Here is a 27,372-nt window from a genome sequence, read left to right as displayed (position 1 = left end):
CTGGTCCAATCTTTAACAACCCTTTCAGTGAAGAAGTTTATTCTAATACCCAATCTAAACCTCCCCTGGAGCAACGTGAGGCCGTCTCCTCTCGGCCCACCACTTGTGGCTAGGGAGACCGACCTCCGCTTTCTTTCAGGGACAGAGTGAGAAGCTCTCCTCGCAGCCTCTTTTTCTCCAGACCAAACACCTCCAGCTCCTTCAGACGCCCCTCGCAAGACGTCACCTCCAGGCCCTGCACAGCGCCTGCCCTCGCCGGACCCACCACAGCACCAGGAGCGACAGCGGCACGCGCCACCGCCCGCCGCACTGCGCATGCGCGCTCCCGCCGCCTTTGTGTGAGGCGCGGCCCCGCCCTCCCCGGCCCTCCTGCTGCGCAGGCGCAGAGCGGCGCCCGCCGCGCCCCGCTCCCCCGCCCCCCCCTCCCTCCCTCCCTCCCTCCCTCCCCGGAGGCGCAGGCGCAGTGCGGGGGGCGGCCGGCGGCCGGCGCGCAGGCGCAGAGCGCGTTTCCTGGCTCCCTTGTTAGTGCCGGCCCCCTCGGCCTCCGCCGCCGGCCGCTCCCTCCGCCGCCGCCCGGAGCGGAGTCGCGTTGACTGACCAGAGTCCGCGAGTCCCGCTCCGCTCCCGTCGCCTCAGGTGAGTCCCCCCGAGCCGGGGGTGGCTGTTCGCGGCGCCGCTGGGCCGGTCTGCCCCCGCCCCGAGAGGGATGGGGGGGGGGGGGCGGGAGGGAGCCTGCAGGCCCGCCGGTGCTGAGGGGCTGGCGGGGGAGTCACCTCAGCCCCGGCCTGTCCGGCCCTGCTGCTGCGTGGGGGTGCTGAGGGCTCCCTTCGGGGGGTGAGGCGATGGGGAGCCCTCGGTCCCTTCGCCCTGAGGGGCCGGGGCTGCAGGGGGTACGGCCGGGGCCGGGGAGGGAGCAGCTTGGCGGGTCTGGGCAGGACAGCCCTGCCTCGCCGCCTGCCCCTGACCCCCCGTGGCCTCGGCCGCAGCCCCGTGCACCTGTGCTATCAGAGCGGGGCTGGGCCGCAGCCCGCAATCCATCCCAAACCGGTCGGCTTTATCATGCTAATGGTGTCCTGTGTCAGTAGGCTTGCCGGTGAGGAGTCATCCTCTTGGGAAAGCTGCGCTGAGTGACTTGGGAGGGGATGACAGTAGTAGGAGGCAGTCCTTAATTATAGGCACCTCTGTTCCAGATGTTTGAAAGTGATGTAGGTACTCTGAAAATAGGCACGGATTAAAAAGCTGTCATACTATTCTCTTAGACACATGCTATCCCACTTCTGAGTCTGCATCCTTGCCATTTCCTTGTCCAGGGGTGGCCTTACACCACATATTTCTCACCCCATTGAGAGATGACAGCAGATGAGCTTTGTACTTCCCAACTCTTGATTTTTTCAGTGCACGTACTGAAAGAGCCCCTGCAGTATTAAAGTGCAAAATGTCCTTTTTATTCTGGCTTTGAGGTTTTTTTTAACTTTATTGAAACTCAAGGACAGTTACTTTGCATTTGGAAAAAAAACAACCAACACAAAAACAAAAAAGAGGAGGGATAGTTATGTTACCTACTTGGCTAACAGAGTTATTGTAACAATATCTTCCCAGTGTGAGATTCAGAGATTGGCTGACAGGAATTGAGGGGTTTACTAGAAATGAATTATAGGAAGAACCATAGACCCAGTTGCTTGGCATCTGTTGCATCTTTCACAAGATGCATTCACATCTAGTGGAATGTGAGTTTGATTTTGTATTGGTAAGGAATAAAATATAACTGGAAGACTTCATTAAAATGTATCTTCCTGAAGAAAACAGCACTGCAACTGCCAGATGATAGAGTGCTGCTTTTTGAGATTGTCAGCACTGTAGGTTTTTATGAGATTGTTTTTAAATCAATGGAAAATAGTCACTTGCTTAGAGTTGCAGTGCTCAAGAAACTCATTCAATGGGAAGGAGTGAATCATATTGCCTGTATGGGCTGTCCTTGGGAAAAGCATGTAGATCAGTAAAAATCTCTGACCTGGAAGTTAGAATGGGACCATATCCTTTATATGTAGTGCAAATCTGTGGAGAAAATACTAGGTTTGTATCAGAAAGTGTTTCAAAATAGCTGCATTCCTTGGGGAGGGGAGAGGGGATATTTTTACATTTTATTTCGGGAAGAGTGGAAAAGGCAAAAGCATTCCTTGTTGGTAGAAGAGCTCTTCAGCTTTTCCTGTATATGGAAATGTACTGCTACTGAATGTTGGCATGGACTAAAGCAAGATCGTGGAAAAAGCAATTTGCAGTTGTGATTTGCTTATATTAACACACGGGATCTCAAACCATGGCTGTCCAAGGTCAAAGGTAACTTGGATTGTGTCAATGTTTTCACATTCATCAAAGTCATTATTTGGCTCAGGACTGCACAAATTTAATATCTTCATTTGATTGGTAGAATATGATTATTAGAAGAAGTATGAAAGTCATGCTGGTTAAAATTATGAACTGGACTTAAAGTTGATATAGTTAAAAGTTATATTTGAAATATGTTGGAGATGTAACCATAAGTTGTATTGCTTTAAAATAGCAATGCTTGGTTTCTTAAAACAATTGAAAGGAGAAAAGAGGAGAAGAAAGAGTCTCTCCTGCTGCTTGCATTGGTGAAGTACTGTGTCAGCTTTGCTCCAAGATTCAGCACTTTCAACATATTTGTTAAACTAGTGGTGTGATAGTTCTTGCTAAGCTCTGCAAGAAGGTGCTCATCTTTCATTCACTCCTGAGTTTCTGTTGGACAGCCATTCATTTCCTGTTTACTTCCAAATTCCTACCTTGTCCTGAGGTCTCCACCCTCTGCTAACATGGCCATACTTGGGTATGTTGTAATTTCAGGCTATAATGGGTGTGGATGTCTTGGAATGACATCACAGAGATAGTTCTTTTTAGATGTATATATGAGGGTAAAAAGACTTTGATCCATCCACCCAGGATAAATTGCTATGAAAATTAGTGGAATATATGGAAGGAACTGACAAATCCAAGTTGTATATATTGAACTATGCAAATTTTAATGCTCACAGGTGATCCTGAGTTTTTAAGATATTATCTTCCATCCATTTATGCTGCCTTTTATTAATACAGATCATGAAATGCAGTATATTTTAAACAACTTTGTAATGGTGGGTTGATGCATCACCAGTTGCAGATGTTCAGTGCTGTCTCTTGCAGAAGTCATAAATTAAAGAAAAAAACTAGGTGTCTAGCTTTTTGAAAACAAATTAATATACTTTACAAGCTAGAATTATTAAGCTGGTTAGTGTTTGAATGTCTTGGGGACAAAAGCCTAGCTATAAAATAGTTAAGTGCTAGGATTAGTTTGAATAAATTAGTAATTAGTTGATTATTAATCTTAATTTTTCCCTAGGATACATATAAATGGCTTTATCAAATAACACATAATCAGATTACAGTTACACATCAACGCTCTCAACACACCAATTTAGCCAGATCACTGAGATACCCCCTATTTTCTTTTTTCAAGTGTTCTTCCATAGTAAAACTCTTAGACTTGTTAGGTTTTTAAAGAATCTGCTCCCCTGCCTGGGAGGATGCCCCAAGAAGCCCATGTGTGTGGCTTTTAGGGCTATTGCAATTAGCTGGAGTAAGCAGGGCAGTTAAAATTCATCATCCTACTGCAGATGTCAGGGCATGTGGCAAAGGCAGCTCTTCAGGAGCCTTATTTACTGAGTAAGTTGTCATCTTCTGGAAGTCAGGGGTAGTACTGGACTGAAACAACCTTGGTAAACATTGCAAGCTGATTTTTTTTTAATTAGTACCTAATTTTGAAGTGTTGTTTGTTTTTTGGGTTTTTTTTTTCAATTTTACTCCTTTCAGCTTTTTCAATTTTTACAACATAGGAATATCTTTAACTCGGAATGTCTCTGCATCAGTTTTTACTAGAGCCAATCACTTGCCATGCCTGGAACAGAGACCGGACCCGTAAGTAACTTGGTAGTTTTCATTTTAATTTGTTTTGTTGTTTGCTATTTTCTCTTTGCTGTCAGTTAGTGATCTTGTGATGTGCTGGATCACCTTTAGGAAAGGTGTGGTCAAATACATAGTCCTACATGTTAGATGTTCCACTTACAGTCCAAAAAGCATCTTCTAAATCTGAACTTTTCTAAACCTATAACTGGATTTCTGGCATATGAGCAGACCTAGTCTTACTGGGGTTCCAGAAAGCTTTGCCTCTTGGTCTGCACCTCACCAGAATGGCCTGGCCCTTACCCTCTTTGACCCTCTATTCCCAGACCCCAAACCAGCCCTTTCTTTTAATTACCTAGTTTTCTACTATCATGTGGAGTGTTATGTCCCAAATCTTCTGTCTTTCTCTGCAGACCGTGGTATGACCATCATTATTTGAGATTATCCAGGGATGTTGGCCCTTTATTTACAAAACCCATGTAACGCTCTGGAATTCGAGAACCCAGGTTTTAGGTTGCAATGTCTTTCCAAGTGAAGCATTTGGTATTTAAAAGCCTTCTGTACTATTGAATTGTTTTATTTCTTCTTCAAGAGATTGCCATTAGCCCTAATAATCACGAAGTCCACATCTACAAGAAGAGTGGGAACCAGTGGGTAAAGGCCCATGAGCTAAAGGAACACAATGGACACATCACAGGTAAGAGGAGGTTATGCTGTGCCAGACATTCAATTTGCCTGCCCCCTCCTTCCCCCAGCTGGGAATTTGACCAGAAGTTTGCAAGTGCTGAGTAAACAGATCTTTTCATAGGTTGGCATTCCCACTTTACAGAGAGCTTTGCAGCATTTTTCTGGACTGCATGCAATCAGTGTTTGCAGGAAAAGCCCGGTTTCATTCCCAGGCATTTCAGTAGAATAACTGAGCCTTTCTTTCTTATTTGTTGCTTATTTTTCATCCGCAACAACATCATGGGGATGAATTTTCGGTCTACTGAAGTAATCTGCTTGTGTCACAAACTCTCCTGGTGATACATGCTTCTCCCATTCTGGTCCTAGTATTAAAACTCCATTAAGTATACAGCTGCTGCCTTGGTTTGTTGTTTCCAAGAGCAATAAATATCCTTTTCTAAGGACTGTATAAACACTTGAAGTGGTCAGTCCTGGACTTGTGACAGACCATCAGTGAGCAAATTTTACTGTGGGCCCAGAGTATCTGTAGCTGTACAGTGAAAATGTTAGAAGAGCTGCCATGATGAGTCACAAGGTGTTATTTTAAAAACGTGAGTGTCCTGCTCTAGTCTCCTGTATTACTTTTTCTTTTCATGGTGATATTTTTATAAGGGCTTTCTTCTCTAAGGAAATGAAAGTAATGAATACATGCAGTTGCTCAAAACAGCAGTATCCTTTATTTTGTTGTTAACTCACTAATGGGCAGAAGTATCTGCCCAACAGTGTTTTGCGGGAACTTTATCCAGTTGATCTGATTCTTGCTGTCAAAGAGCACAACTGTCTGTACTGTTTTGTGAAGAGACACCTGGGCTGAGTTTACAAATTATGTGCTGTTCCCCAAAGATGTTTCTCTGCATTTTTCTTGTACCTGTTAGTGTTGGAAGCCAAATATTCATGGCTTGGGAAAAGAGCTCTCCCTGCTTGCCTGCATAGCGTGTACCTTTGGAATACTAAATGCTGTGGTTGTTGTGAAGAGTACCCTTAAACTGTGGTTAGACACAGGAGATAGACTGATCAAACCACTTGCTGCCTCTGACAGGAGTGATTCAACTGCTGCCACTTCAGCTGCTGATCACAAGGGACAAGATCCCTTGCCTTCTGTGTCTTGATTCAGAGATTTGTGGTGAGCTGCTTACAGGAAGAGCATTATTCTCTCTTTTTGCTGGCTTAGTGTTCTGCTAAGCTAAAAAGCTGAATTTGCCATGGGTCAGATGTGCAAGGGAGGTGGTGGGAGAGAGAAGCAGAGAGAGGCAGGATGGCCCCTTTTCAAAGGCAGCACTAGATTGACTCCTGTAACCATGATTTCAGACTACCAGCTTCTTCAAAATTGAACTTTTAAAGCATAAACCTCACTTTAAGTAGACCATATATGAATCCTATATTAAAATTAGTACAAATTCTTTCCTTCTATCCTTTTTTCAGTTTGTGTGCTTAAGGAATGTTTTTACTACAGAACACAGTATGGAAAACTATTGAAATACAATTTTGTGCCAGGAGAGTTAAGGATTGCACTCTGCATCCCAAGAAAGGCTGCTAAAGTAACAGATGAAAAATGGGACTTCCCAGTTGAGAACATCCTTCATGGCACAGGAAGGGAAAAACAGCAATTACAGGCTTACAGTTTTATTCTTTGAATATATCATTTTTGCTTGGTAAACGTTTCTTTCTCATAGCACAGCATAAAGAGGCATGGAAAAAATATAAGAATTGTATCAGTGCATAAAGATTGATAAGGTCTGACACAAAAACCCCACTGTGTAACCGTCTAGATCGTGACTCTGGTCTGGCAGCAGCGTCAGAGGTTTGTGCATGGCTCTGGAGCTGCTGGGTTTCAGCTGTTCCAACGGGTCTCTGGCAGAAGTCGGTGGTTTGAAGCCTGCGGAGGGACGGGCCTCATCCAGCCTGCAGAGCTCCACCTGCTGTCCAGCCAGCAGAGAGGGCTTCCTCAGCGGGCAGATTGCTGCTGGAATCTGGAACATTGGGATCTGCAGTTTGATGAAAGCTAGAGGGACAGACTGTTATCTCTTAAGAGTTGAAAATGGTGCCTGGAAGAGGGGAACGCTAATGTAGCAGTGATAACTGTGCTAGAAGGTGGTGAGGTTGTCTCTGTTTTGGCTCACTGCAAAGCAAGCAGAATGAATCACGGAATCATAGAATATGCTGAGGTGTGGGAAGTTTATTAAGGTGAACCCTTAACTTGCAGGGATTGACTGGGCTCCCAAGAGCGACCGCATCGTGACGTGCGGCGCAGACCGCAACGCCTACGTCTGGAGCCAGAAGGATGGCGTCTGGAAACCAACCCTGGTCATCCTGAGGATTAACCGTGCAGCCACCTTTGTGAAATGGTCTCCCCTGGAGAATAAATTTGCTGTGGGAAGTGGAGCTCGGCTTATATCTGTGTGCTACTTTGAATCTGAAAATGACTGGTGAGCTGTTTGAGTTCAATTTATACCTTTAAGGCCTGCATGAGAAAGCTAAAGCCTGGGGTTTAGTGTTGGCAACTAGGTTACTATGTTACTAATTCCTAAAATCTTCAGGAAATGTAGAGGGATAGGCCTCATCTGTTCTTTCAGGGACTTTTTACATCTTAGGGAGAAGTTTCCCTTGTTTGCTTCTTTATTCTGGTGTAGAACCTAAAGGCCTTGGACTTAGCCTGTGTCCAGGTTGCCATATATGTGTTCCTGCTGACTGCCATAAACGTGTTGCTTTACTAAAAGTGCAAGAAGTTCTACAGAGTAAAAATTCCTTTATCACAACTCTATGATTGGAAAAAGAGAGATGTTTCACACACACACACCACCTTCCATGATGAATTTAGAAACCTTGACTTGAGTCTTTCTTTGGTATAGGTTTTTTTGGGCCTTTTCTTGTCATTAAAGAGTTCAAGTTTGTCACTTCTCTCCAGGGTGGTCTATTAGAAGATTTTCAAGCTTCTTGTCTACCTATTCTCTATTCTGTCATATATTCTTGTCACAGTTGATAGACTTTAGCCAGGACTATGACAAATATTTCCCCCATTAACATTTTTTTTTTCTCCTAGACATCTAATCTTAGTGTTTCTGATTTAAGTCGACCTGCATTTGTAGCTGTATGTGTTGGAGCTACATTGACCATGTCATCCATGGATGAGATCAGTAGTTTATCTATTATTTTGGGTTGGATAAACATGCATCAAAACACAGGTGTCTGTGCCTGCCCCTTCTGTGTGCAGTCTTCCAGATGGAGATGGTAAACAAGGAGACTATCTGCAAAATACATTCTAAAGATTGGGAATTTTATGCTTTCCAACATACTCAGTTATTAACATTCTGTCTGCAGAAGAATCAAAATCCCATATGTTGGAGACAATTTCATGCAATCTTTAAAACTGCTTGTGCCTGATGGAAGTAAATTCAAAGAAAAAAAGCTCCATCATCCCAAAGGCCATCAAGTAAATAACAGATTTCATTACTATTGTGTAAATAGATCAAACAAACGAAATCTGCTGAGACATATTTAGGCTAATACTGATGCATTCAACATCAGGGCCACTTTACACTGTGCTTCAAATAATTGAGATATAGACACTAATCATATTGACAGTTCACCTATTTACTTATTGAGTTTTATGATTATTGTGTTATTAAACAGTAGGAAAGTCGATAGGCAAGAGAAATTGCTTAAAAACTCAATTGAAGGGGCTGGAGAAGAAGAGTACTTAGTGATCTAAGAAAATAGTACTTCTTAGCACAATATCACTGCAAAGCTGAGCTCTTGTTCACCAGGCAATTATCCTGCAAAATTCACATTAAAGAGGTTCAGTCCAATGCAATATAAAAACCAGTTAGAAGGGGAATAAGATTCAGGTTAAGAGATATATATTTAACCTGAATTTGTTTATAATATTTAGAATTTTAATTAAGATAACCAGTTAGAGTTCACAGATTGTACAAGCAAATATGAAAGATTTGGGCACAATGTGAGTTTGTTGCAAAACTGATGTGTTTAGTCACTGGCAAGGGGTGATCTTTTCGAGGAGTATTTAAAGGGTTTGGGGGAGTCTGGTAAAATGTTTTTCTGTGATTTTTTTTTTTTTCTCCCCTTCTCTTTTTCCTGTAGGTGGGTGAGTAAACACATTAAAAAGCCCATTCGTTCCACTGTCCTTAGCCTGGACTGGCACCCCAACAATGTTTTGCTGGCTGCTGGATCCTGTGACTTCAAGTGCAGGTGAGAGAAAATAAAATCAGTTTGGATTACTGGGTCAAGTTAGTCAGTACCATAAGCATCTTGATCATGAATTTGCTATCAGAATAGAAGGTGGCTCATTGCATACTGTCATTGGTACCAAAATAAAATATCCAGCTTAAGAGACTTTGGTGCTGCTGCAGCCTTTGGACTGCCAACACTGATCTGTTGAGGGACACCCCTGAGTTTGATGAAGTGCTGGGTGACTTTAGTAGCAGTACACAGAGGTAGTATTACTTTGCCTGCACTGAGATCTAGTTGTTAGGCTGAAATTAGACTAGGAGGTGCTGTCTTGTTGAACACCAACACGTCTAGTTGGAGTTTGAAAAGCACCATCCTAATGGTGCAGTTCCAAAATTCAGAGCCACTTGGCACTTCCAGAGGTTGTATCTCATCTGTCTCTTCCTCTATGCCTGTGCCAGACCTGATGTTCTTGCAGCCCTGTGGTGAGCAGGGTCAAGGAATTGATCCACCTGAAACTCAGTGCAAGAAAACACTTTTTTTTAAGAGTGTGTTTGTTTTGTTTTGTTTTTTTTAAAGGCTGGTAAAAACAGATTGGCATGTGAGTTGGATGGTGTGAACTGGTTGTGAAATTACAGCATGAGGGATGGGTCCTGCAGGTTGCTCTGTGCTGAGTGATCAGGGTCATTGCAATGAAGTCTGCATGGGGAACTGCAGAATTCTTGACCTTAATTCATATTTTACTTAATCCCTTACACCTTGAATAATAATGAAAGTTCCTTTGCTTCCATTCTTTATGTAATAGGGCAATTTTTAAGCTTCTAAGTGTGTACTAAAAATGGCTAAGAAGGAGTGGGAGGGGGAGGTGGGGCCAACAATTACATTCCTTATTTCAGAATTAAATCTAGGCATCTAAATTCAATCCTTTGATACCTTTTTATGCAAGGAGGGATGTTAAATGAAAGCTGGGAAGAGTTATCTCTTTTCTGCCTTACCTCCCTTTTTAATTAGATAAGCTATACATGCTCACTTTCTTTCACAAAAAAAACATATAAAACATTCTCATTCATCTTCCAGAAGCAGCTGCTTTTCACATGTGGACACTTTTTCCTGTGTGTTCACAAAGCATCTCAGGACTCTGACATTAGGTCAGCTGATAAATCTGTATCTCTTACTTGGGACTTCAGCTACAAGCTTTGTCTGGTGTTTGCCATGTACACTGCATCCCTGATTATCTCCTCTTTCCTGTTTTGGTTGAGAAGTTAGACTTGAATTCTTTTCTGTTCAGTATAGGTTTGGAGTTTTATTGGGGTTTTTTTTGTTTGTTTTGTTTAGTCTTTTCCATCAGAAAACTCATTCTGTCCTTTACTTCCCTGCTCTTAAAATGGGGTGTATTTTGAAAAAAAATAAATCAATTAGATCTTGGTTTACAACATTTAAGAAACTTTATGCTCTTGCTTAACACTTTACTTCAGGATGAATCATTTAATAATTTTGCTGCTTTTATCATAGAAATGTCTATCTAGAAACATTAAAGGAAGAAAGGAAAAATAGTGGAGATTGGTACTGAGTTTATATCTCTGTTTCTTACTCAAAACCATGATTATCTTTGGTAAATGATGCATACACATCTCTAGAATTCCAGTTCTAGGGGATGTTCAGTCACATATTCAAGGTGATAAAAATACCTGGGCCTGAAGTAAGCATCTGTTCTGGTGGTTCTGAAGACAATCATGAAATGGATCTGCCAGAGCCAATGCCAACTAATAAGCAGGCAAGTGGCAGACATTTTGGAAGAAGAATGGAGTGCAGAAGAGGCTCCCAAGTTCCTAGGTGTTCATTCATTCAGCAGAGGTTGTTTGGTGGCTGGCTGAGATGAGCTCCTTTTACATTTTTATTTGAAAAACCCCACATATATAGCCAACAGCCCTGCATAGTTGTGAATTTTATATTCTGGCTGGAAAAATGTTGCTGTGGGAATGAGCAGAATTTCCTAATATTCTTTGAAAGCCAGGGCTTTCAAGCTGAGATGGTTTTAAAAGAGAAAGAGACTTTAGTAAGGGAGAAGGCTTTTTTTATTTTAACTTACAGTTATCTTCAAGGTCTTTCATTACTTAGGAATGATTTTTCTGTCTTGTGTCAAAGGCTGTTGCTTTAAACATCTTGTCCTATTTCCATACATTAAGACAACTGTCCTTCTAGATGTCCCTATAAGATTAAGTTTGTTGAAGGATTATCATTAGGTTACATTTCAACTGATAGAGCTGAATATAAATTCAGATTTAATTCTCTGAAAATCTGTACCTAATAGAGCTGCAGTTAAACCCTTCTTGTTCCAAATGATCAGCTTTATTTGAGTAAGCTGAATGTAGGTACCTTTTGAAGTGCATCCCCCAGATGTGTAGAAGATGTAAAACATGGGGAGGAGGGAAGCAACGTTTCCTTCAACTCTCTATAGAAGATTTCCTTTGCAACCAGGAATACTTGATAATGGTTTTCCTTTTCTACTGAAACATTTCTCTGGTAGTAGTATGGTGTACCTCACTTGCTCCTCCTGTTCCATGGACTGTAATCCTATGTTTGTGACGTCCCAGTGACTTCCATGGTAACAGTCAAGAACACCATATTGTGGCATGTCTGAATCATGCAGAAGGAATTTGATGAAAGGGGGAGGCTTTCTATTTAAACATGTCTTGAAAATTGTAGTGCTAGGGAAAAAAAACCCAGTCTGTTAAAACAGTGTGGTATTTCAGGTTTTCAGTAATGAGCCAAAATAAGGTGGCTCAAAGCTCCTTTGCTGGTGTTTGAACACTGGGTTTCTTTCCTTGAAATCCTGCTAAAAAAGTCAGTGTTCTTAAAAAGTGGGTAATTTTGTAGGTGTTTGTATTAGCTTCTAATTACACAGTGCAATTTGTGCAATCTTTTTCCTAACTGAAGAGTTGTTAGCACTGCAAAAGGATGAAAGGGAAATCAGTGGGAAATGCAATGACAACGTATGGTTTTATGTCATCTTTTGGAAATAAAAGGAAAGAGATGCAAGACTAGCATTTATGAGAGACCTGTGGGCATTCCCCTTTGTACCATTGCATTCCCTCTGTGTACTGACACTTCCCAGCCACTCATGGCTTGTGGCTTAAAGATACTATAGTATTTTATTTTGGTAGAATTAAAGCATCTTTTTGCTTCTCGTGTGAAATGTCCCCCAGCTCCCTGGAGGTTTTTGTTCATGTCTTTGTTCATAATGAAATCTTTTATTTGCAGGGTGTTTTCTGCTTACATTAAGGAAGTGGATGAAAAACCAGCCAGTACACCATGGGGCTCCAAAATGCCTTTTGGGCAGCTGATGTCAGAATTTGGGGGTGCTGGAAGTGGAGGATGGGTGCACAGTGTCAGTTTTTCTGCCAGTGGCAACCGCCTGGCCTGGGTCAGTCACGATAGTACAGTGTCAGTTGCTGATGCTTCAAAGAATATGATGTAAGTATGTTCCTTCTGTCAGTTCTTAGCTGTTTGACACTAGAAGGAAGCAATGTGTGGAATGTTGTGCTTGCAGCAGCAAGAGGAAAGCTCTTCGCTGCTGTTTTGACCATTTTGCTGTAGGTTCCAGGAGGCTCTTTGAGGCCTATATAAATAAGACAGATTCTTTGAATTTTACATGATATAAATTACATTTCTTATAAGAGTTCTTATAAGAGGGTACATTCTTTCACTTTGAGTGGGGAGGTGGAGCATTTGGAAAAAAAAAAGAAATCTTCCACTCTTGTGACTGGGGAAACAATATTTCTGTGTATTGGATCCAAGAGACCTGCAGAGACATGTTCACTCCAGACCTGCTGAGGCTCTGTCCCCACACAGGATCTGCAAACAAGTTGTTCATTTCATGATATGTTAACTCAACCACTGTCCTTCAGACCCTGCTGCTGCAGGGTTCCACACCTTGCAATCCAGCAAGGGTTTTAACAACAATTCCTCCTCCTGCTCTTCATTTGAACTGAATAACTTTTCAGTGTTCATGGCTTTCTAACCAAGAAGGAAGATCATTCCCAGATGTTTTGACAGCTGAGATCTCTGGTGGATCATCCAGGTGTTGCTGTGCTTCGTTTTTAATTATGGTTCTGAAGGTTACAGCTGCCTGGCTGGGGGTATCATGAAGTGTTAGAGGAATCTTTTCTCACTTGTTACAAAATCACAGAAGTTGACTTAATTTAACGTACAGGGTTTTTTCACCTTGAAAAGATGATGTCAAGCACTAAAACTTCCAAGTGTTTTTATAAGCGAATGAAATTAGTAGCTTTATCAATTCAAACCTCTTTTGGTGGTATCCTTTTTAAACTCTTGCCACTGTTTACAGACAACACTAGATAACTTCAGCCTTTCACCTGGAATACCTCGGGTTTGTTTTAGATCTTCCAGGACACTTCCATTAGGTTAAAGCTTTTTATTACAAATTACAACCTTCTGATGTTGCCTCAGGACAACTGAGCTACACTGATTTCTTTGCTAATCATCCTTGTGTGGGAATGGTCTCTATTTTTTGTTGCAGCCAAAGCTGAGAGGTTCTAATGAAGCCCTCTAACAAATGTTCTTGTGTTCAGGGTTTCGCAGCTGAAAACAGAGTTCCTCCCACTCCTGAGTGTGTCGTTTGTCTCCGAGAACAGTGTGGTGGCAGCTGTAAGTGTCTATTATTTTCTCCTTGTAGAGTGTTGTAGTGTTTTGGAAAGGCAGAAACATGATGCATTATGAAGTTAAGTCACAAGCAACCTCTTCCAGAGCGGCTGCCTTTGCTTATCTGCCGTTAGCAGCAGCAGGGTAAAGACATGGTGGTTGTGCTCTGTGTCTTGACATGCTTTCCTGACCTCTGGTTGCAGGGCCACGACTGCTGCCCCATGCTCTTTAACTGTGATGACCGTGGCTTGCTGACCTTCGTTTCCAAACTAGACATTCCAAAACAGAGCATCCAGCGCAACATTTCCGCCATGGAACGCTTCCGGAACATGGATAAAAGAGCCACTACAGAAGATCGTAACACTACTCTGGAGACACTGCACCAAAACAGTATAACGTGAGTGTCTTGGCCACCAGGAGGAGGGGAAGGAACTCTCTCCACATCCCTTTGGTTTCCCAGGTTGGACTGCAAACCTGTGAGAAAGGAAGTCCCACAACTTCCCTGGTTTGCAGGGAGTTTGTGGAAGCACCGTCCCTGGAAGTGTTCAGGCCAGGTTGAATGGGGCTCTGAGCAACCTGGTCAAGTGGGAGGTGTCCCTGCCCATGCAGAGTGGTTGGAATTGGGTGATCTTTAAGGTCCCTTTCAACCCAATCCAGTCTGTGATTCAGTGAGAGCTCAGATGTGCTGTACCAGATGGGTGTAGCTGGTATCTCATTTCCATTTTTGCCTTTCACTAACAGCTGTCTCTTTCTGGGACCCCTGTGGAGGTTGGTGAAGTTAATCTTTAACATGGCATGCAGGCTGCTGCTGTTTGCTCATGTTTAAAGTGTTCTGTAGCTTGAACACGTTTTATCTTATCAAATATGCAGATAGTTCACAGGAGGTTGGTAGCACTGAGCAAAATCTGGGTGGCAAAATTCACCTGAAACAGGAATTCACGTGCCAGCTTCCTATTTCAGGTGTTCCTTCTGTGTGTATTTAATCATCAAAAGGATTGATTCGGGTGAATCTAGTAAAATATCCTTGCATTTTTTAAAAACTGTGAGCCCTCAGGTTGCTAATATTTCTGGAGCAATTTTTTCTTTATCCAAGTAAAATGTTTATGCTACAGCCACCAAGTAGTAAAAGAGCTCTCAGCATCCTTTTTCGTCTCTTATATTTCTGAAGCATTGTACCAAAAATCTAGTATGAGCTCTGCTATACTCATATCTCCCTTTGAGAAAGCAGGAGTTGATTTCAATCCAAATTTCCCAGCTTTTTGGCTCTCTGGAATGGGTGTCTTACAGCTCCCCCCCCCCTCTGTTTTCAGCCAAGTGTCTATTTATGAGATAGACAAACGAGATTGTCGTAAATTCTGCACCACTGGCATTGATGGAGCAATGACCATCTGGGATTTCAAGGTATGCTTCTCCTACCAAGTTGATGTGAACTGGGTGGGTGGTGGGTGGGCTCTGCCATCAGCTGCTGGGGCTCAGCCTTCATGCAGGGTTTTTTAGCAATAGGAAATCCAGACTGGAATATTCAAGACTGTTAGTGAACTCTGTAAAGAAGACAGATTTTGTTTAGCAGATGGTGCTAATCCAGACTTAATTTTTTAATGCAATTGCTTCGTATCCATGTAGGAATCCTACTAATTCTTTGCTTTTCCAACCTCTACCTCAGCCACAATCAGGCTGGTATGACAAGCCCCACTGCTTTTTCTTGCTCCCATCCCTTTGGACTCTGCTCACTGCCTTTCTGCAGAACATGCCCTCTCATAATTAACTTACCAAAGGAGTAAGAAGTTACCTCAAACAGTTAGAGAACACAGAGAGCACTGGATTGAAATTCCTACAAGGATTTAATAACACAAGTGCTTGGTTTCCTGAGGACTGGCCAAGAGAGCTCTCTGCTGGCCTCCCCAGGCTGCTGAGAGCCGTGCACTGTCTCTTTGGAAAAAATAAGTTTGTCTTTATTCTGTAAAGCTCTGGTGAGGACAGGAGGCAAATAAGAAATAGAAGTGATTTGTAAGCTTTAAGGCACTTTCAGGGAAGGGGGGTGGACTCATTGATCTGTATATGCATGGGTTAGAAAATAATTATTGCAATGGTCTCTGCCTCTTGAATATGAGCCTAATCTCAGGCATTCAGAGTTTTTACTCTTTTTTGTCTTAACATCACCATTTATAGTGAATTATTTTACAGAGGATCCTGTATCAGGTTGTAATTAAGATTTTTCTCTCTTTTAAGACCTTAGAGTCCTCTATTCAAGGTCTACGAATCATGTAAAGATGGATTTCTGGGATCTAGCAGGACAAACTGCTTGACAGAATGCAGCTCCCACATCTGCACAGACCCCAAAAGGGAGAGGGAAGGTGGAATATTTGGAAACACTGAGAAAATACAGCTTGGCAGATTTTCTTTTGAATCTAAATTTGGTGAATTGTGTTGGTTTCAAAACCAGCTGTGATTGTTCTTTTTTTTTATTATTATTATTATGGTTTTTTTTGGTTGGTTGTTTCATTCCATTCTTTACCAAAGCTGCTCCTTAAGTAGTTTATTGCAGGAAGTCATGAATCACTAACTTAAAAGGGGAATTTTATGTAAATTGTCTGCTAGAAATAATAATAATAATAATTAAAAAAAAAAAAAAGAAAAACTGATCATTTGCTTTGGTGCTTATTAATGATGATTTTTTTAAAAAGGGATTTAAGGGAATTAACTTTGAGAGAGAGGGTGTGAAAACCCAGCACTGGTATTTTATGGCCTTAAAACAGGGAAGAGGGGAACAGTTCATCTTAACTGAAAGTTTCTTGAAGTTGGCAGATGAAGACCTGGAGTCCTGAAGACCTGGATGTGAAGAGCTGAGCTTCCTTCAGGGGAGTTATTCCCTCGAGGTGATGATTTTGGAGGAACTGCTGGCTCCTCATTCTGTCTGCCTTGCTTTTGATCCAGCAATAACAGCAAATTAGCCCAGATGTAATTTTTTTTATTATTACTATTATTATTATTATTATTGTCCCTTTAGTGGGTCATAGTTTTCTAACAGGCAACAACCAGAATTCTCTGTAGTTAGCTTTTAGGATTAGTACAAAGACTTCTCACAGTGCCGTGCTTGGGGCATGGGGTGGAAGGGCTGGCATGTAGAAAACCAGGCAAAAATCTGTTGAGCCAGATCTTAGGAGGACACATTGAAAGCAAATCACTTTGGAAGGCTGTGAAGCTACACAGGCCTGCCTGTCAGGTTAGAGCTGAGTGCTCAGCCTATAAAATCCTGTGTTTATAATGACTGGTGGAGAAATGAAGCACACTTGACAGAGGTGTCAGTGTGGGTTGGCTTCTGTGCAGAGCCTTTGTCACCAGGTGACTATCTTTTGAAGTTCAGTTATGGCCTCAGTAGCTCACTCAGGCATTTGTGCCTAATTTATTTTATTCACATGGTCTAGTTCAGATTAACTGTGCTGCTGCCTTGGGGCAGGCTGTGCTCTGGTGGGGATTATCTGGCTCACAGCCTTGCTTTGCAAGGTTAAAACTTGGTAATTTCTGTTGAAAATGCGGAAGTGTCTTAAAAAAAAACCCCAGTGACTAAATTTACCACTTCCTCTGGAACCAGAGCTGCTTCATACCCTGCTTGTTTCACAGCTCTGAGTGAAAAGGGAGGGTGGAAGATAAGCCCACAAAGCTGACAACTGCTGCTCTTCTGCTGCAAGTCAACTGTGTCCATAGCAGCGCTGGGTCATCTTCAGGTGCAATGTTGGTTTTGTGCAGAGAATTGACAGTATTTCCACTTCTTTCAGGTTTTCTTGTGTTTCCCACCTTCCTCCCCAGCCAGTCAAGCATAGGTTTGCAATTTCCTCTTCCTTCTAAACAGAAAATAATGATTAACCTCTACTCACCTTGCACTCAAGTGACCTGTTGTGCACGGGGACTTGTGGTGGGCTGATCAGCTGGGATACAATGCTCAGGGCACTAAGTGTCTTCTGGTGACCCCACCAACCTTGGCAGAACAAAGTTGTTTCTTTCCAAAAAGCATTAAAAAATTGTTATTCTAAAATATATGCCCTAAAGAATATAAAAGGATGGGGGAAAAATCACCTCATGAAAGAATGGAGGAAAGGAACCTCTGAATTTTGACACCGTGTTCTTTTTCTGTGTAGAAGAGCTGGAGAAGGTAAAAGCTGAGAAACAGGTCTGAGGAAACTGCTGTAGGTTCCTGTCTGAGAGAAATAGCATGTGCTAGAAGTCCAAGATTAAAACCAGATTGGAGATATTTACATTAGAAAAGGACTGAGCACAGGGAATATAAACAAACCGTCACCCGAGCCATAATTCAAGTGAAAACAGCCCCGTGTGCGGGGCCAGGAGAGCTCTTCACCTTGTAGGAGATGGTGGCTCTCTGGGTGTCCAGGCCCTTGCTCTGCTCCCCAGGGACATTCTGCTGCCTTCCCACCTCAGGTGTCTGAGCCACGGGGAGGGCAGGTGCTTGTTTTGCCTCTAGATTTCCTCTGTTGCCTCCCCTGTTGTGTCCAACTGGGTGAGGATTTGCTGGCATCTTTAGCTGACCCCAACACCAGGCTCCTTAGCCCATGCTGGTTAGAGCACCTTTGAAAGCAATGCTTGTGGTTGCAGCCTTAATGAGAGGAGAGCTGCTGGCTGCATGTGCTTGATGTTACACAGGGTGTTGGGGTGAAGAAATGGGGCTCTATATGAGCAGGGATGGCAGGGACTGATGTCAGGAACCTGCCTGAAAAAAATCCCTGGTCTCTAAATGAAAAAATGTTGCAGAATCAGTGCTGCTTTTTATCTTCTCTGCCCCACCTCCAAAAAAACCCCAGCAAAAAAAATGTTCTGGTGTCCCCAGCACCTGTGCAGTGGGATATTTCCTCCAGGACCTTCCTGCAGAGGCCCCAAGCATTACAAGACAAGCTGCCGTGAGCACAGGAGGATCTTTCCACTTAAGAAAACAGAAGCAAAAGCAGGTAAAGGACTTAGTCAAACCTCAACTTGGATCTGGCAAGAAACCAGCAGGGCTGAGCCTTCATTCCCGACCTCCACAGCACTGGCTCGTTCCTCCATGGGCTGTTGAGGCCAAGAGAAACCCAAGCAGTGTTCAAAACCAGTGCATCCTCAGTGGACGCAGCTCACTGCTTCCAAGGGGGACTTTTCCCACTCTAGGGATTCACTTCTGACCAGAGATGCAGAGACCCACCAGCCTGCAGGGACATCTCAGGATCTCCACATGTCTGCTGGGATGGTGGCAACAGGCATAAGGGGAAGCAGGACTAAGGGAGGGATGTGCTGCCTGCTCAGTGCCACTTGTAGAGCCTTTATTGACAGCTCACCCCTCACTTGGGGCATTAATTCTGTAGCTCAAGGAGGTTTTTAGATCTGCATCCAGCAGCTGAGAAGCCCTGTGCAGCCCCTGCCCTCCCTGTACCAGGCCCCCACGTGCTGCTCTTCCACTTCTGTGAGGTGACGGAGAGGGAAGAGGTGAGTGCATCCCTCCAGGCAGGACTCCACAGCCAGCCTGCAGTAAGGGAGTGAGAAGCTGAAGCCTATCTCCCCTTCCCAGTACTATCAGCAGGATCCGAGTTCTTGGGAGTTAACCTGCCTGGCTGGGAGTGGGATAAAAATTGGTTCCTCATGTCTGTAAGTGGGGATACACATGTGGTGTGTTGGGGAGCAGAGTGTGGGTCTGGCCAGCCTGGGCTTGGATCCTGCTGGGCTCAGTGGGATGCAGGAACCAGCAGCAGCTGCTGCTCAGGATGGCCAGATCCTGGCTCCATGGGGTGAGCTCCAAGCTGTGCCTCTCCCGGGCTGTGGGAGGCGATGCTGACACGTCTCGCCCCGGGTGGGCTCACCTGCTGTGGACCAGCCAGCAGGGCCCCCCTGCCACGTCTGTGCTTCCCAAACAGATCAGGGACTGGGGCACCAAGCAACCCTCTCGCTGCTGGAGGGGTTGGACGGGGCTCTTTCTCCTCCACTCTCCTGGCCACGTCCTTCCTTGGAGCAGCCGGGGCGAGCTGCCCGCATCCCACGGGAGCATCCCGGGGCCGGTGGCCCGTCCACCCTGGGCGATGGCGGGGAGGCCTGGCAGGCAGGGCAGGGCAGGGCGGCCGAGCTGCTCCGCGCTCCCCCAACGCCCACGTAAGGAAGTGGTTGCATTTCTCGGAGAGGAAAAGGGAAGTCGGGCTGCCTGTGCGGGGCAGGCAGCAGCTCCCGCCGCTCGCTCGGGGCTGCCGTTCGTGTCGACTGCCCAGAGTCCATGAAGCAGCCCCTGCCTGCGCTGCCCAGCAAGGTAAGGAGCGGGGACCCAGCTCTGCCCCTCCAGCACCCAGCGGGTCTGCCCCATGGGGCTGTGGCCGTCACCTCCCCCCGTGCTCACACCCTGCTCGGGCCGGGGCTGCTCGGGGTTCCGAGGGGGGTGCAGGACGCCCCTCGCTGCTCCCGGGTTTTGCCGTCGCTGTGTTTTGGGGGCTTTCCTCCTCCCCCCCCTCCCCCTTGCTTTGGCAGCAAGTTGGAGTTTCCTCCTCTCGCTGGAGGCCCGGCAGCTGTGGGGTGTTGGGAAGGGTCCCCAAGGTGGGGCATCCTGAGGAGGGGGGCAGTGCTGGCAGAGCCAGGACTGTCCGCAGTCTGTCCTCTCCTCCTGGGGCTGCCTCCAGCTTTAACCCGTGTGAGGAAGAGGAGGGTCAGAGCTGCCTTTCATCTGCCCTGGGGTAGTGATGTCCCCCCAGGGTTGGGCTGGATCCTGGAGAGCCCCACACCAATGCTGGGGACTGAGGATGGGTCCCTGGGCTGGCTGGCAGGAGCATGTGGGGGTGACACCCCCAGCCCCACGGGAGCAGAGGGGCTCCCGGGGGGTCAGTGTCGGGGTCTTGGCAGTGCAGAAGGACGGGGCCACCTCCATGGCTGGGGACAGCTTTAGGGAGTCCTGTAGCTCCCGGGGGGATCTTCACAGCGTCTTTATGCTGGCTGGTGCAAAACCACCTCCCGCTGCCCCGCCAGGCTCAGCAAAGCCGAAAACCAGCTCCTCCAGCCCTGGTTTCCTCCCTGGGACCGGGAGGAGCCCCCGGCGCTCAGCTCCTGCCAAGGCTTGGTTATCTCCTCCAAGGATGTTTCCTAACCGCTTGGCGCCTCGGGGCTGGTCGGGGAGATAACGGAGCAGCTTCGGGTCCCAATCCCGCGCGGTCTGGCCCGCTGCAAATGCCCGTTTTCCTCCCTTGAGAGCCGGTGTGTGAAGCAGCGGGACAGCCACGGCCCCTCCGGTGCTGTTCCCTGCTGGGAAAGGAGCTGCCCGTGGCTCCTACTCCAGGCCTTGTCCCACGGGATATCAGCAGAGAACTGGCTGTGAACCAGCTGCTGTGGAAATGAGACATAAACCACTGCGGGGAGTGATGGGCGCCCTAAGGGTGAGCAGCCCTGACAGGGGTTTGTGTGCAAAAGGCAGGTGATGGAGCTCCACGGATTGTTTTTCACCAGCCCAGAGACAGAGTTTTGCTGGGAGGGACTTTTTTCTTTCCCCTGTACTGTTTTGAGCTGCCAAAGAAAATGGGAAGTGCTCAGGGAGTTCCCGAAATAGCCTAGAGGCAAGCTCTGAGTAATCCCTGTCTGTCACACCCTGGTGAGGTGTTTCCCTACATCCCTGCTTTACCTCGGCCAGATGGTCAAGGGGCAGCACTGCTGCTCCAAGCCCTTCCTGGCCCCACTGCACCAGAGCAGGATTGCAGGAATCCACTCCATCCTGTGGCACTGGCGTGGTCAGTGGGAGCTGGTGGGAGTGGGGTGAGCTCAGCCAGGGGAAGGGATTAGTCACCAGTGCTGAGCACACTTGGGATGGGATGGGATGGGATGGGATGGGATGGGATGGGACAGGATGGAGGTCCTCCCATGGGACTTTGGCTCTTCCTAAATAAAGAGGCAGGGAAGGACCAAGTGGATCTAGCCCCATGGGGCTGGTGGAAGCGACTGGAGGGAGGAGGTGCTGCCCACGGAGGGCACTTTGGAATGCATGTGGGGCTGGCAGACAGGTCCCCATGTGCTTGGCTGGCTCCTGCCCACCAGGCTTCAGATGGCTGTGGTGGGATGACAGCACAGTTTGGAAGTGCCTGGAAGTGGTCCCTGCTTTTCATCTGGCTGTGGGACACCCACCCCCATCTCACCTGCTGAGATGGACCTGTCAGGGCACCCTTCCCCTTGCTTGGGCACACTCTGAGCTCTGAAATCCTCAGGGGAAGTTCTTCCCTGGCAGAGAGGAGATGCAGTGGGGGCTTATCCCGGTGGCAGGGAAGGCTTGGTGGGTTGGGAGGGGGGAGTCCTGCTGGGGTCTTGTCCCCGTGGCTAGAGCAGCATCTCCTGACGGCCACGGGTGTCTCACCAGATCCCCAGCCTGTGAGCCATGGCCTACCACAGCTTCCTGCTGGAGCCCATCAGCTGTCACGCCTGGAACAAGGACCGGACCCGTAAGTACAGCCAAGGTGCCCCATCTCGAAATCCCCAGGGACAGCCCGGAGTACCCACCGTCCCACCTTAACCTCCCTGGGGTGGGTGATGGCCCCGAGACGGGGCAGGGCTGAGCTGGGGCTGGGTTTGAGGAAGCAGGTCCTGCCACAGACAGCTTTTGGGGCTGGGACAGCCCGTGCCGGTCTCCTTCTGCATCCCCCCGGTCCGGGGCTCCGCGGCAGCCGCTGCGGGAGGGGCCGGCAGAGCCGTGCGGGGCAGAGGAGAGCGGAGCCGCTGGGTCCCGGCCGGTGGCATTCCCGGCCTCGGAGCGGGGGACGTGGGACAGAACAAAAAGGGCTTTCAGAGCCGGGCCGGGTGCTGGGCGGGCAGGGCAGGGGAGGCTGGACGGGAGCTTGAGCGCCTGCAGCCACCGCGTCCCGTCCCGTCCCCTCCTACCCCTTCCCGCGCCCTCCCACCAGCACCACAGGACCCCACGGGGCTGGGAACAGGAGGACAAAGGACGGTGGGGTCCGGGGGAGCTTCTCCCCTCGGTTTGCAGGAACAGGGCCAGCTTTGGGGCAGCATGGGGTGCAGGCTGGGGGGCTTGGTGGGGTCCCACCATGCAGATGGGACTCAGGGGGGTCCCACCATGCCCCACGAGTCCTGGAAGGGGCAGATGGGTGCTGGCTGGCCCTGCTCCCCCCCTGGCAGAGCCCCCCACCCAGGGGAGGGCTTTGCCCCTGCTGCTCTCTCCCCGCAGAGATTGCCCTCTGCCCCAACAACCATGAGGTCCACATCTACCGCAAGGATGGGGCCAAGTGGAGCAAAGTCCACGAGCTGAAGGAGCACAATGGGCAGGTGACAGGTGAGTCCCAGACAATGGAGGGGTTGGGGACACGGCTGGTGGTTGGCTCTGCTCTGGAGATGGTCCCAGCCCCACTTGGTGGCACCAGCAGCTTCTGGATGGGGGTTGAGCAGGTGGAGGAGAGGGAGCAGGTTGTGTCTACCTCCTGGTTCTGATCTAGCATGTCAGAAGGCACCCAAGGGTGGGATGGGTGGAATGGGAGAGATGGAAAGGGATGTGGGGGTTAGGGATGAGGTGGGATGAGATGGATAGCTGGTTGGCTGGGAATGGGTGGATTAATGGAAGAGAGGGAGTGATACAGCTTGGCGTGGAATGGGATGGGAGAGGTGGGGAGGTTGGAATGGAGTGATTTGAGATGATTTGAGATGAGGTGTGGGAGTAGAGCAGAGAGGGACTCAAGCAGAGACCACTCAGAACAGGTCTGCCTTCCCCTGGTCTCCAGCCCTGAGTCACCCATCCCCATGGCTCCCTGGGCCACCATCAAACCCCTCTGCCTTCCAGGCATCGACTGGGCCCCTGAGAGCAACCGGCTGGTGACGTGCGGGACCGACCGCAACGCCTACGTCTGGACCCTGAAGGGCAACGTCTGGAAACCCACCCTGGTCATCCTGAGGATCAACCGGGCCGCCCGCTGCGTCAAGTGGTCCCCCAAGGAGAACAAGTTTGCCGTGGGCAGCGGCTCCCGCCTCATCTCCATCTGCTACTTCGAGCAGGAGAACGACTGGTGAGGTTCTGCCATGGCCTCACTGGGTCTGTCCTGGGGGAGATGGAGGGAAGATGGATGGATGGATGGATGGATGGATGGATGGATGGATGGATGGGTGGGTGGATGGGTGGGAGGTGGAAGGGACATGGTTTGGAAGACAGGAGATCAGAGGGGTTGGAGGTGAGATAGGAGGAGGTGGGGGAGACGGAGAGGAGCTGGAGGAGGAGGTGGAAGAGGGCGCAGATGGGGAGATGGAGGGAGGTGCTCCAAAACCTTGCTTCTGGGAATGAGATATGCTGCTGCTGCAGGCAGGTCACCCGGGGCAGCTCCGGGGGTGCTTATAGCCCTGACAGCCCTCAGCCAGCCCTCTAAAAGCCATGGGGTTTCCCAGGGATGGCAACACCTCCCCACCCATGCCAAGCATTCTCCCCACAGGTGGGTCTGCAAGCACATCAAGAAGCCCATCCGCTCCACAGTGCTCAGCCTCGACTGGCACCCCAACAACGTCCTCCTGGCTGCTGGCTCCTGTGACTTCAAGTGCAGGTGAGGAGCAGGGGAGGTGGGCAACCAGGGGGGCCTGAGGTGGGGGGAACCCCAAGGATGGCTTGGGGTCCCACCATGGTACAGTAGGGAGGTGTGTGGGGCCAGCCCAGGACCCTGGGTTGGAGTTTCACTCCTCTGGGTGCTGTTGGGGGTGAGGAATGAGGCACAGGAGATGTGTGGAGGGCTAGGGGGTGCCCTAGGGACCATCCCAATGCCACAGCACCCAGCAGGGCACCCTACAAGCTCTGGCAGGGAAACTAAGGCATGCAAGAATGCAGGGATGAAGCCGCTGTGTCCAGAGACAAAAGGCAGGGCTCTCCATTCCCCCCCAAGGATCTTCTCAGCTTACATCAAGGAGGTGGAGGAGCGGCCCAGCCCCACACCATGGGGCTCCAAGATGCCCTTTGGGGAGCTGATGTTCGAGTCGAGCAGCAGCTGCGGGTGGGTGCACAGCATCTGCTTCTCAGCCAGCGGCGCCCGCGTGGCCTGGGTGAGCCACGACAGCACCCTCTGCCTGGCCGATGCCAACAAGAAGATGGCGTAAGCAGGGCTGGGGAGAGGGGGTGGTGCTGGGGGTGGCTCTGTTGGGTTGATCCCCCAAACCGACCCAGGGGTGGGGACATCTGGGTTGGGTTGGGCCGAGCGGGCGCGGATGGAGGAAGCGGCGCGTCCTCTCCTTGTGGGTCCCACCTGTGTCACGAGCTGTGCCAGTCTCAGTGCAGAGAGGCTGGAGCTCGTCTCCCTGCTGACTCCCCCATCTCCCTGCCCTCCCTGCAGCGTGGCCTCCCTGTGCACCGAGACCCTGCCTCTCCTGGCTGTCACCTTCATCACTGAAAACAGCCTCGTGGCTGCCGTGAGTCCGGGCTGGGGACACGGGGTGGGTGCTGTGCTGGGAGCGGGCAGGAGGGTGCTGAGCAGGGTTGCCTGGTCCCCCAGGGCCACGACTGCTACCCCATGCTGTTCACCTACGAGGAGAGCCAGGGCACCCTGACCTTCGGGGGGAAGCTGGATGTCCCCAAGCAGAACTCCCAGCGCGGCCTCACTGCCCGCGAGCGCTTCCAGAACCTGGACAAGAAGGCGAGCTCGGACACGGCCAACGCCACCCTGGACACCCTGCACAAGAACAGCATCAGGCACGTCCTTGGGGGGGGACTGGGTGGAGGGACAGGCTGGGCTGAGTCACCCCAGGGGCTGCTCAGGGGTGCTGTCCCCCCACCCCGAGAATCCCTTGGCTGTGTCTGATCCAGAGCTGGGACAGTCCTGGAGCATCTCTGGGTGGTTGTGGGTGTCCCTGGAGTTATCTCTGGACATCCCTGGGTGTTCCTGGGCAGTTCTAAGCTGACTCCCTGTCTCCTCTTTGCTTCCCACAGCCAGATCTCAGTGCTGGCGGGTGGGAAGGCCAGCTGCTCTCAGTTCTGCACCACAGGCATGGATGGTGGCATGAGCATCTGGGATGTCAAGGTGAGGTGTCCCCAAGCTGCCCGTCCCTCCCCCCAGGCTGGGAGCAGCCAGTGCTGAATCCTCATTAGCCACAGAGCTAATTGCAGTCTCCCCACCCAGCTGCTGAGCAGTTCTTTGGGGGGGTGGTGGGCTCCATCCTGCCCACGGGGGTCTCACCACCCTTGGTGGGATCTCCTTTACCCCAGGGCTGGGGAGGAGGGAGAGACATGACACACCTTTTGGTCATGTGGTTTTCTGTGGCAGACACAAAACGAGCCAAAACCAGCCAAAACTTGGGACCTGCTCCCCACAGGGATGGGCTGGCACCCAGGGGACAGCTCCCCCTCCCCAAAAGACAGCATCCCACCCCGTAGGTCCACAACCACCTCTGCTGTCTTCAGAAAGCCGAAAGCTGATGACAGACCCCCCCTCCCATTTGGTTTTAGAGCCTGGAGTCTGCGCTGAAGGATCTCAAGATCAAATGAAGGAGCCAGCCGGGAAGGGTGTCCCCCTGCCAGCCTGTCCCTGCCCGCTTTGTCCCCAGCCCCGTGTCACACCAGCCGGCCGCGGGGCCACCAGCGCCCCCGGCTGCCTCCAGCCCCGGCGGCTGCTCTCACACCCAGAAAACTTTGGGTTTTCTTCTTCTTTTTGTTACCATCCTACCCGATGCTGGTCATACGTCGCTTAAAGGAACCAAGGAAAAAAAAAAATAATAAACTCGGGATTTTTTCCTGCCTATAGCCGAGGATTTATGGTTTGTTTTTCTCTTTAAAATAAAAGAAATAGCTCAACGTGCCCCCGTGGGTGGTTAGAGCTGTTTGTGGCACATCTCAGCCAGGCTTTCTGCTCCCAGCTCTGAGGATGAATCAGGACTCTGGGGAGAAGGGGGTCAGGGGAATGTCACCTGCATGTTCCCTGCTCCCAGGAGTGCCAAGGAGCCTTTGGAGCTGTAAGATAAACCAGATAAATCCTGCATTTCAGAGCAGGGTTTAATTGTGTGTAGTGAACAATGGGCAGGGTGAGCTGTTCCACACGTGATGGTGAAGTGGTTGGGAAGGGCTTTGGCAGAGGTAGAAGAACCAGTACCTGAGCCCACACCATGCCCAGCTGCTCCAGCACTCACTGAGGGGCTCTGCAAGGAAATCCCACATTTAGGAAAAGGAGCCTGTGCAGTGTGAGGTGGTCACTCCCCCCAGGATCAGCCCTCCCTGTGACACTCAGGTGTCACACCTGTCCTGGTGGTGCCCCCAGAGCAGCCCAGCCCTTACACTGACCACAGCCCGGAGGGGAGCACTGGCTGGCAGAGACAGGAGGGGACATTCAGGTTCTGGTCTGGACAGTAGTTAGAGGGAAATGTGTTCTGCTGGGAGGTTTTTCCACCCATTTGTGTGTGTTCACCCCATGTGAACAAGCCCCACCCCTCACCTGTGACACAGAACAAATCACACCTGTCACCCTGTGTCTCTACCACTGTGACCTCTCTGTGAGCAACTCCCAAGAGCTCTGGTCCCAGCTCTGGGGCTGGATCTCCTCCAGCCTGGGAAGGACTCCCCAGATGGCCTGGGGCACAGCAGGTTAGAGCAGCTGCAGCTCCAGCAGCCCTGCACTGAGCCAGGAATGTGACAGGGGTGACAGCCCAGGGACTGCCCTTCTGACACAGTGCCCAGGTTCACAGCAGCCCGGGGGGGTTGTTTTCTCGCTGTGGTAACCAGATTGTGCAAGAACGTCCATCAGAGGCAGCAGGAAAAGCTTCGTGCCCTCAGGCTGCATCTGCTGCTGCAGCTCCTGAACCTCCAGCCAAATCCCACACCACAAACAAGATGGAAACACCAGGGGCAGAAGCCACCACCCCACCAGGCTGCCACTGCCCCTC

The 27,372-nt window shown here is 48.9% G+C and overlaps 2 protein-coding genes across 3 annotated transcripts; both read left to right on the top strand.

Annotated features, from left to right (window-relative positions):
- Positions 1-474: 474 nt before the first annotated feature.
- Positions 475-16,169, top strand: ARPC1A (actin related protein 2/3 complex subunit 1A). 2 transcript variants are annotated; one of them, XM_051632351.1, is made up of 10 exons: positions 475-636; positions 3,888-3,969; positions 4,547-4,651; positions 6,884-7,106; positions 8,779-8,886; positions 12,127-12,339; positions 13,458-13,533; positions 13,731-13,924; positions 14,838-14,928; positions 15,757-16,169. In XM_051632351.1, exons 2-10 carry the CDS (start codon positions 3,906-3,908, stop codon positions 15,793-15,795), a joined length of 1,113 nt encoding a protein of 370 aa, XP_051488311.1. In that variant the 5' UTR covers positions 475-636; positions 3,888-3,905; the 3' UTR covers positions 15,796-16,169. The 2 variants fall into 2 exon arrangements, with proteins under 2 accessions (XP_051488311.1, XP_051488312.1); XM_051632352.1 differs by having other exon boundaries at positions 3,865-3,969.
- Positions 16,170-19,693: 3,524 nt separating this feature from the next.
- ARPC1B (actin related protein 2/3 complex subunit 1B) lies at positions 19,694-26,239 on the top strand. Its single transcript, XM_051632604.1, has 10 exons — positions 19,694-19,804; positions 21,884-21,965; positions 22,706-22,810; positions 23,312-23,534; positions 23,952-24,059; positions 24,393-24,599; positions 24,837-24,912; positions 24,996-25,192; positions 25,430-25,520; positions 25,946-26,239. The coding sequence occupies exons 2-10, from the start codon at positions 21,902-21,904 to the stop codon at positions 25,982-25,984; spliced, it is 1,110 nt and encodes a 369-aa protein (XP_051488564.1). The 5' UTR covers positions 19,694-19,804; positions 21,884-21,901; the 3' UTR covers positions 25,985-26,239.
- Positions 26,240-27,372: the final 1,133 nt, after the last annotated feature.

The sequence above is a fragment of the Apus apus genome, chromosome 14 (genome assembly GCF_020740795.1).
Source record: "Apus apus isolate bApuApu2 chromosome 14, bApuApu2.pri.cur, whole genome shotgun sequence".
Taxonomy (NCBI): Eukaryota; Metazoa; Chordata; class Aves; order Apodiformes; family Apodidae; genus Apus; species Apus apus.
This window is presented reverse-complemented; position numbering and strand designations above follow the sequence as displayed.

Excerpts from the sequence above, each read along its gene's own strand:
- ARPC1A (XM_051632351.1), top strand. The coding sequence starts at position 3,906 with ATGTCTCTGCATCAGTTTTTACTAGAGCCAATCACTTGCCATGCCTGG. Across the intron at positions 3,970-4,546 it reads CTGGAACAGAGACCGGACCC|AGATTGCCATTAGCCCTAAT; the intron begins GTAAGTAACTTG and ends TTCTTCTTCAAG. Across the intron at positions 12,340-13,457 it reads GATGCTTCAAAGAATATGAT|GGTTTCGCAGCTGAAAACAG; the intron begins GTAAGTATGTTC and ends TCTTGTGTTCAG.
- ARPC1B (XM_051632604.1), top strand. The coding sequence starts at position 21,902 with ATGGCCTACCACAGCTTCCTGCTGGAGCCCATCAGCTGTCACGCCTGG. Across the intron at positions 22,811-23,311 it reads GCACAATGGGCAGGTGACAG|GCATCGACTGGGCCCCTGAG; the intron begins GTGAGTCCCAGA and ends TCTGCCTTCCAG. Across the intron at positions 24,913-24,995 it reads AAAACAGCCTCGTGGCTGCC|GGCCACGACTGCTACCCCAT; the intron begins GTGAGTCCGGGC and ends CTGGTCCCCCAG.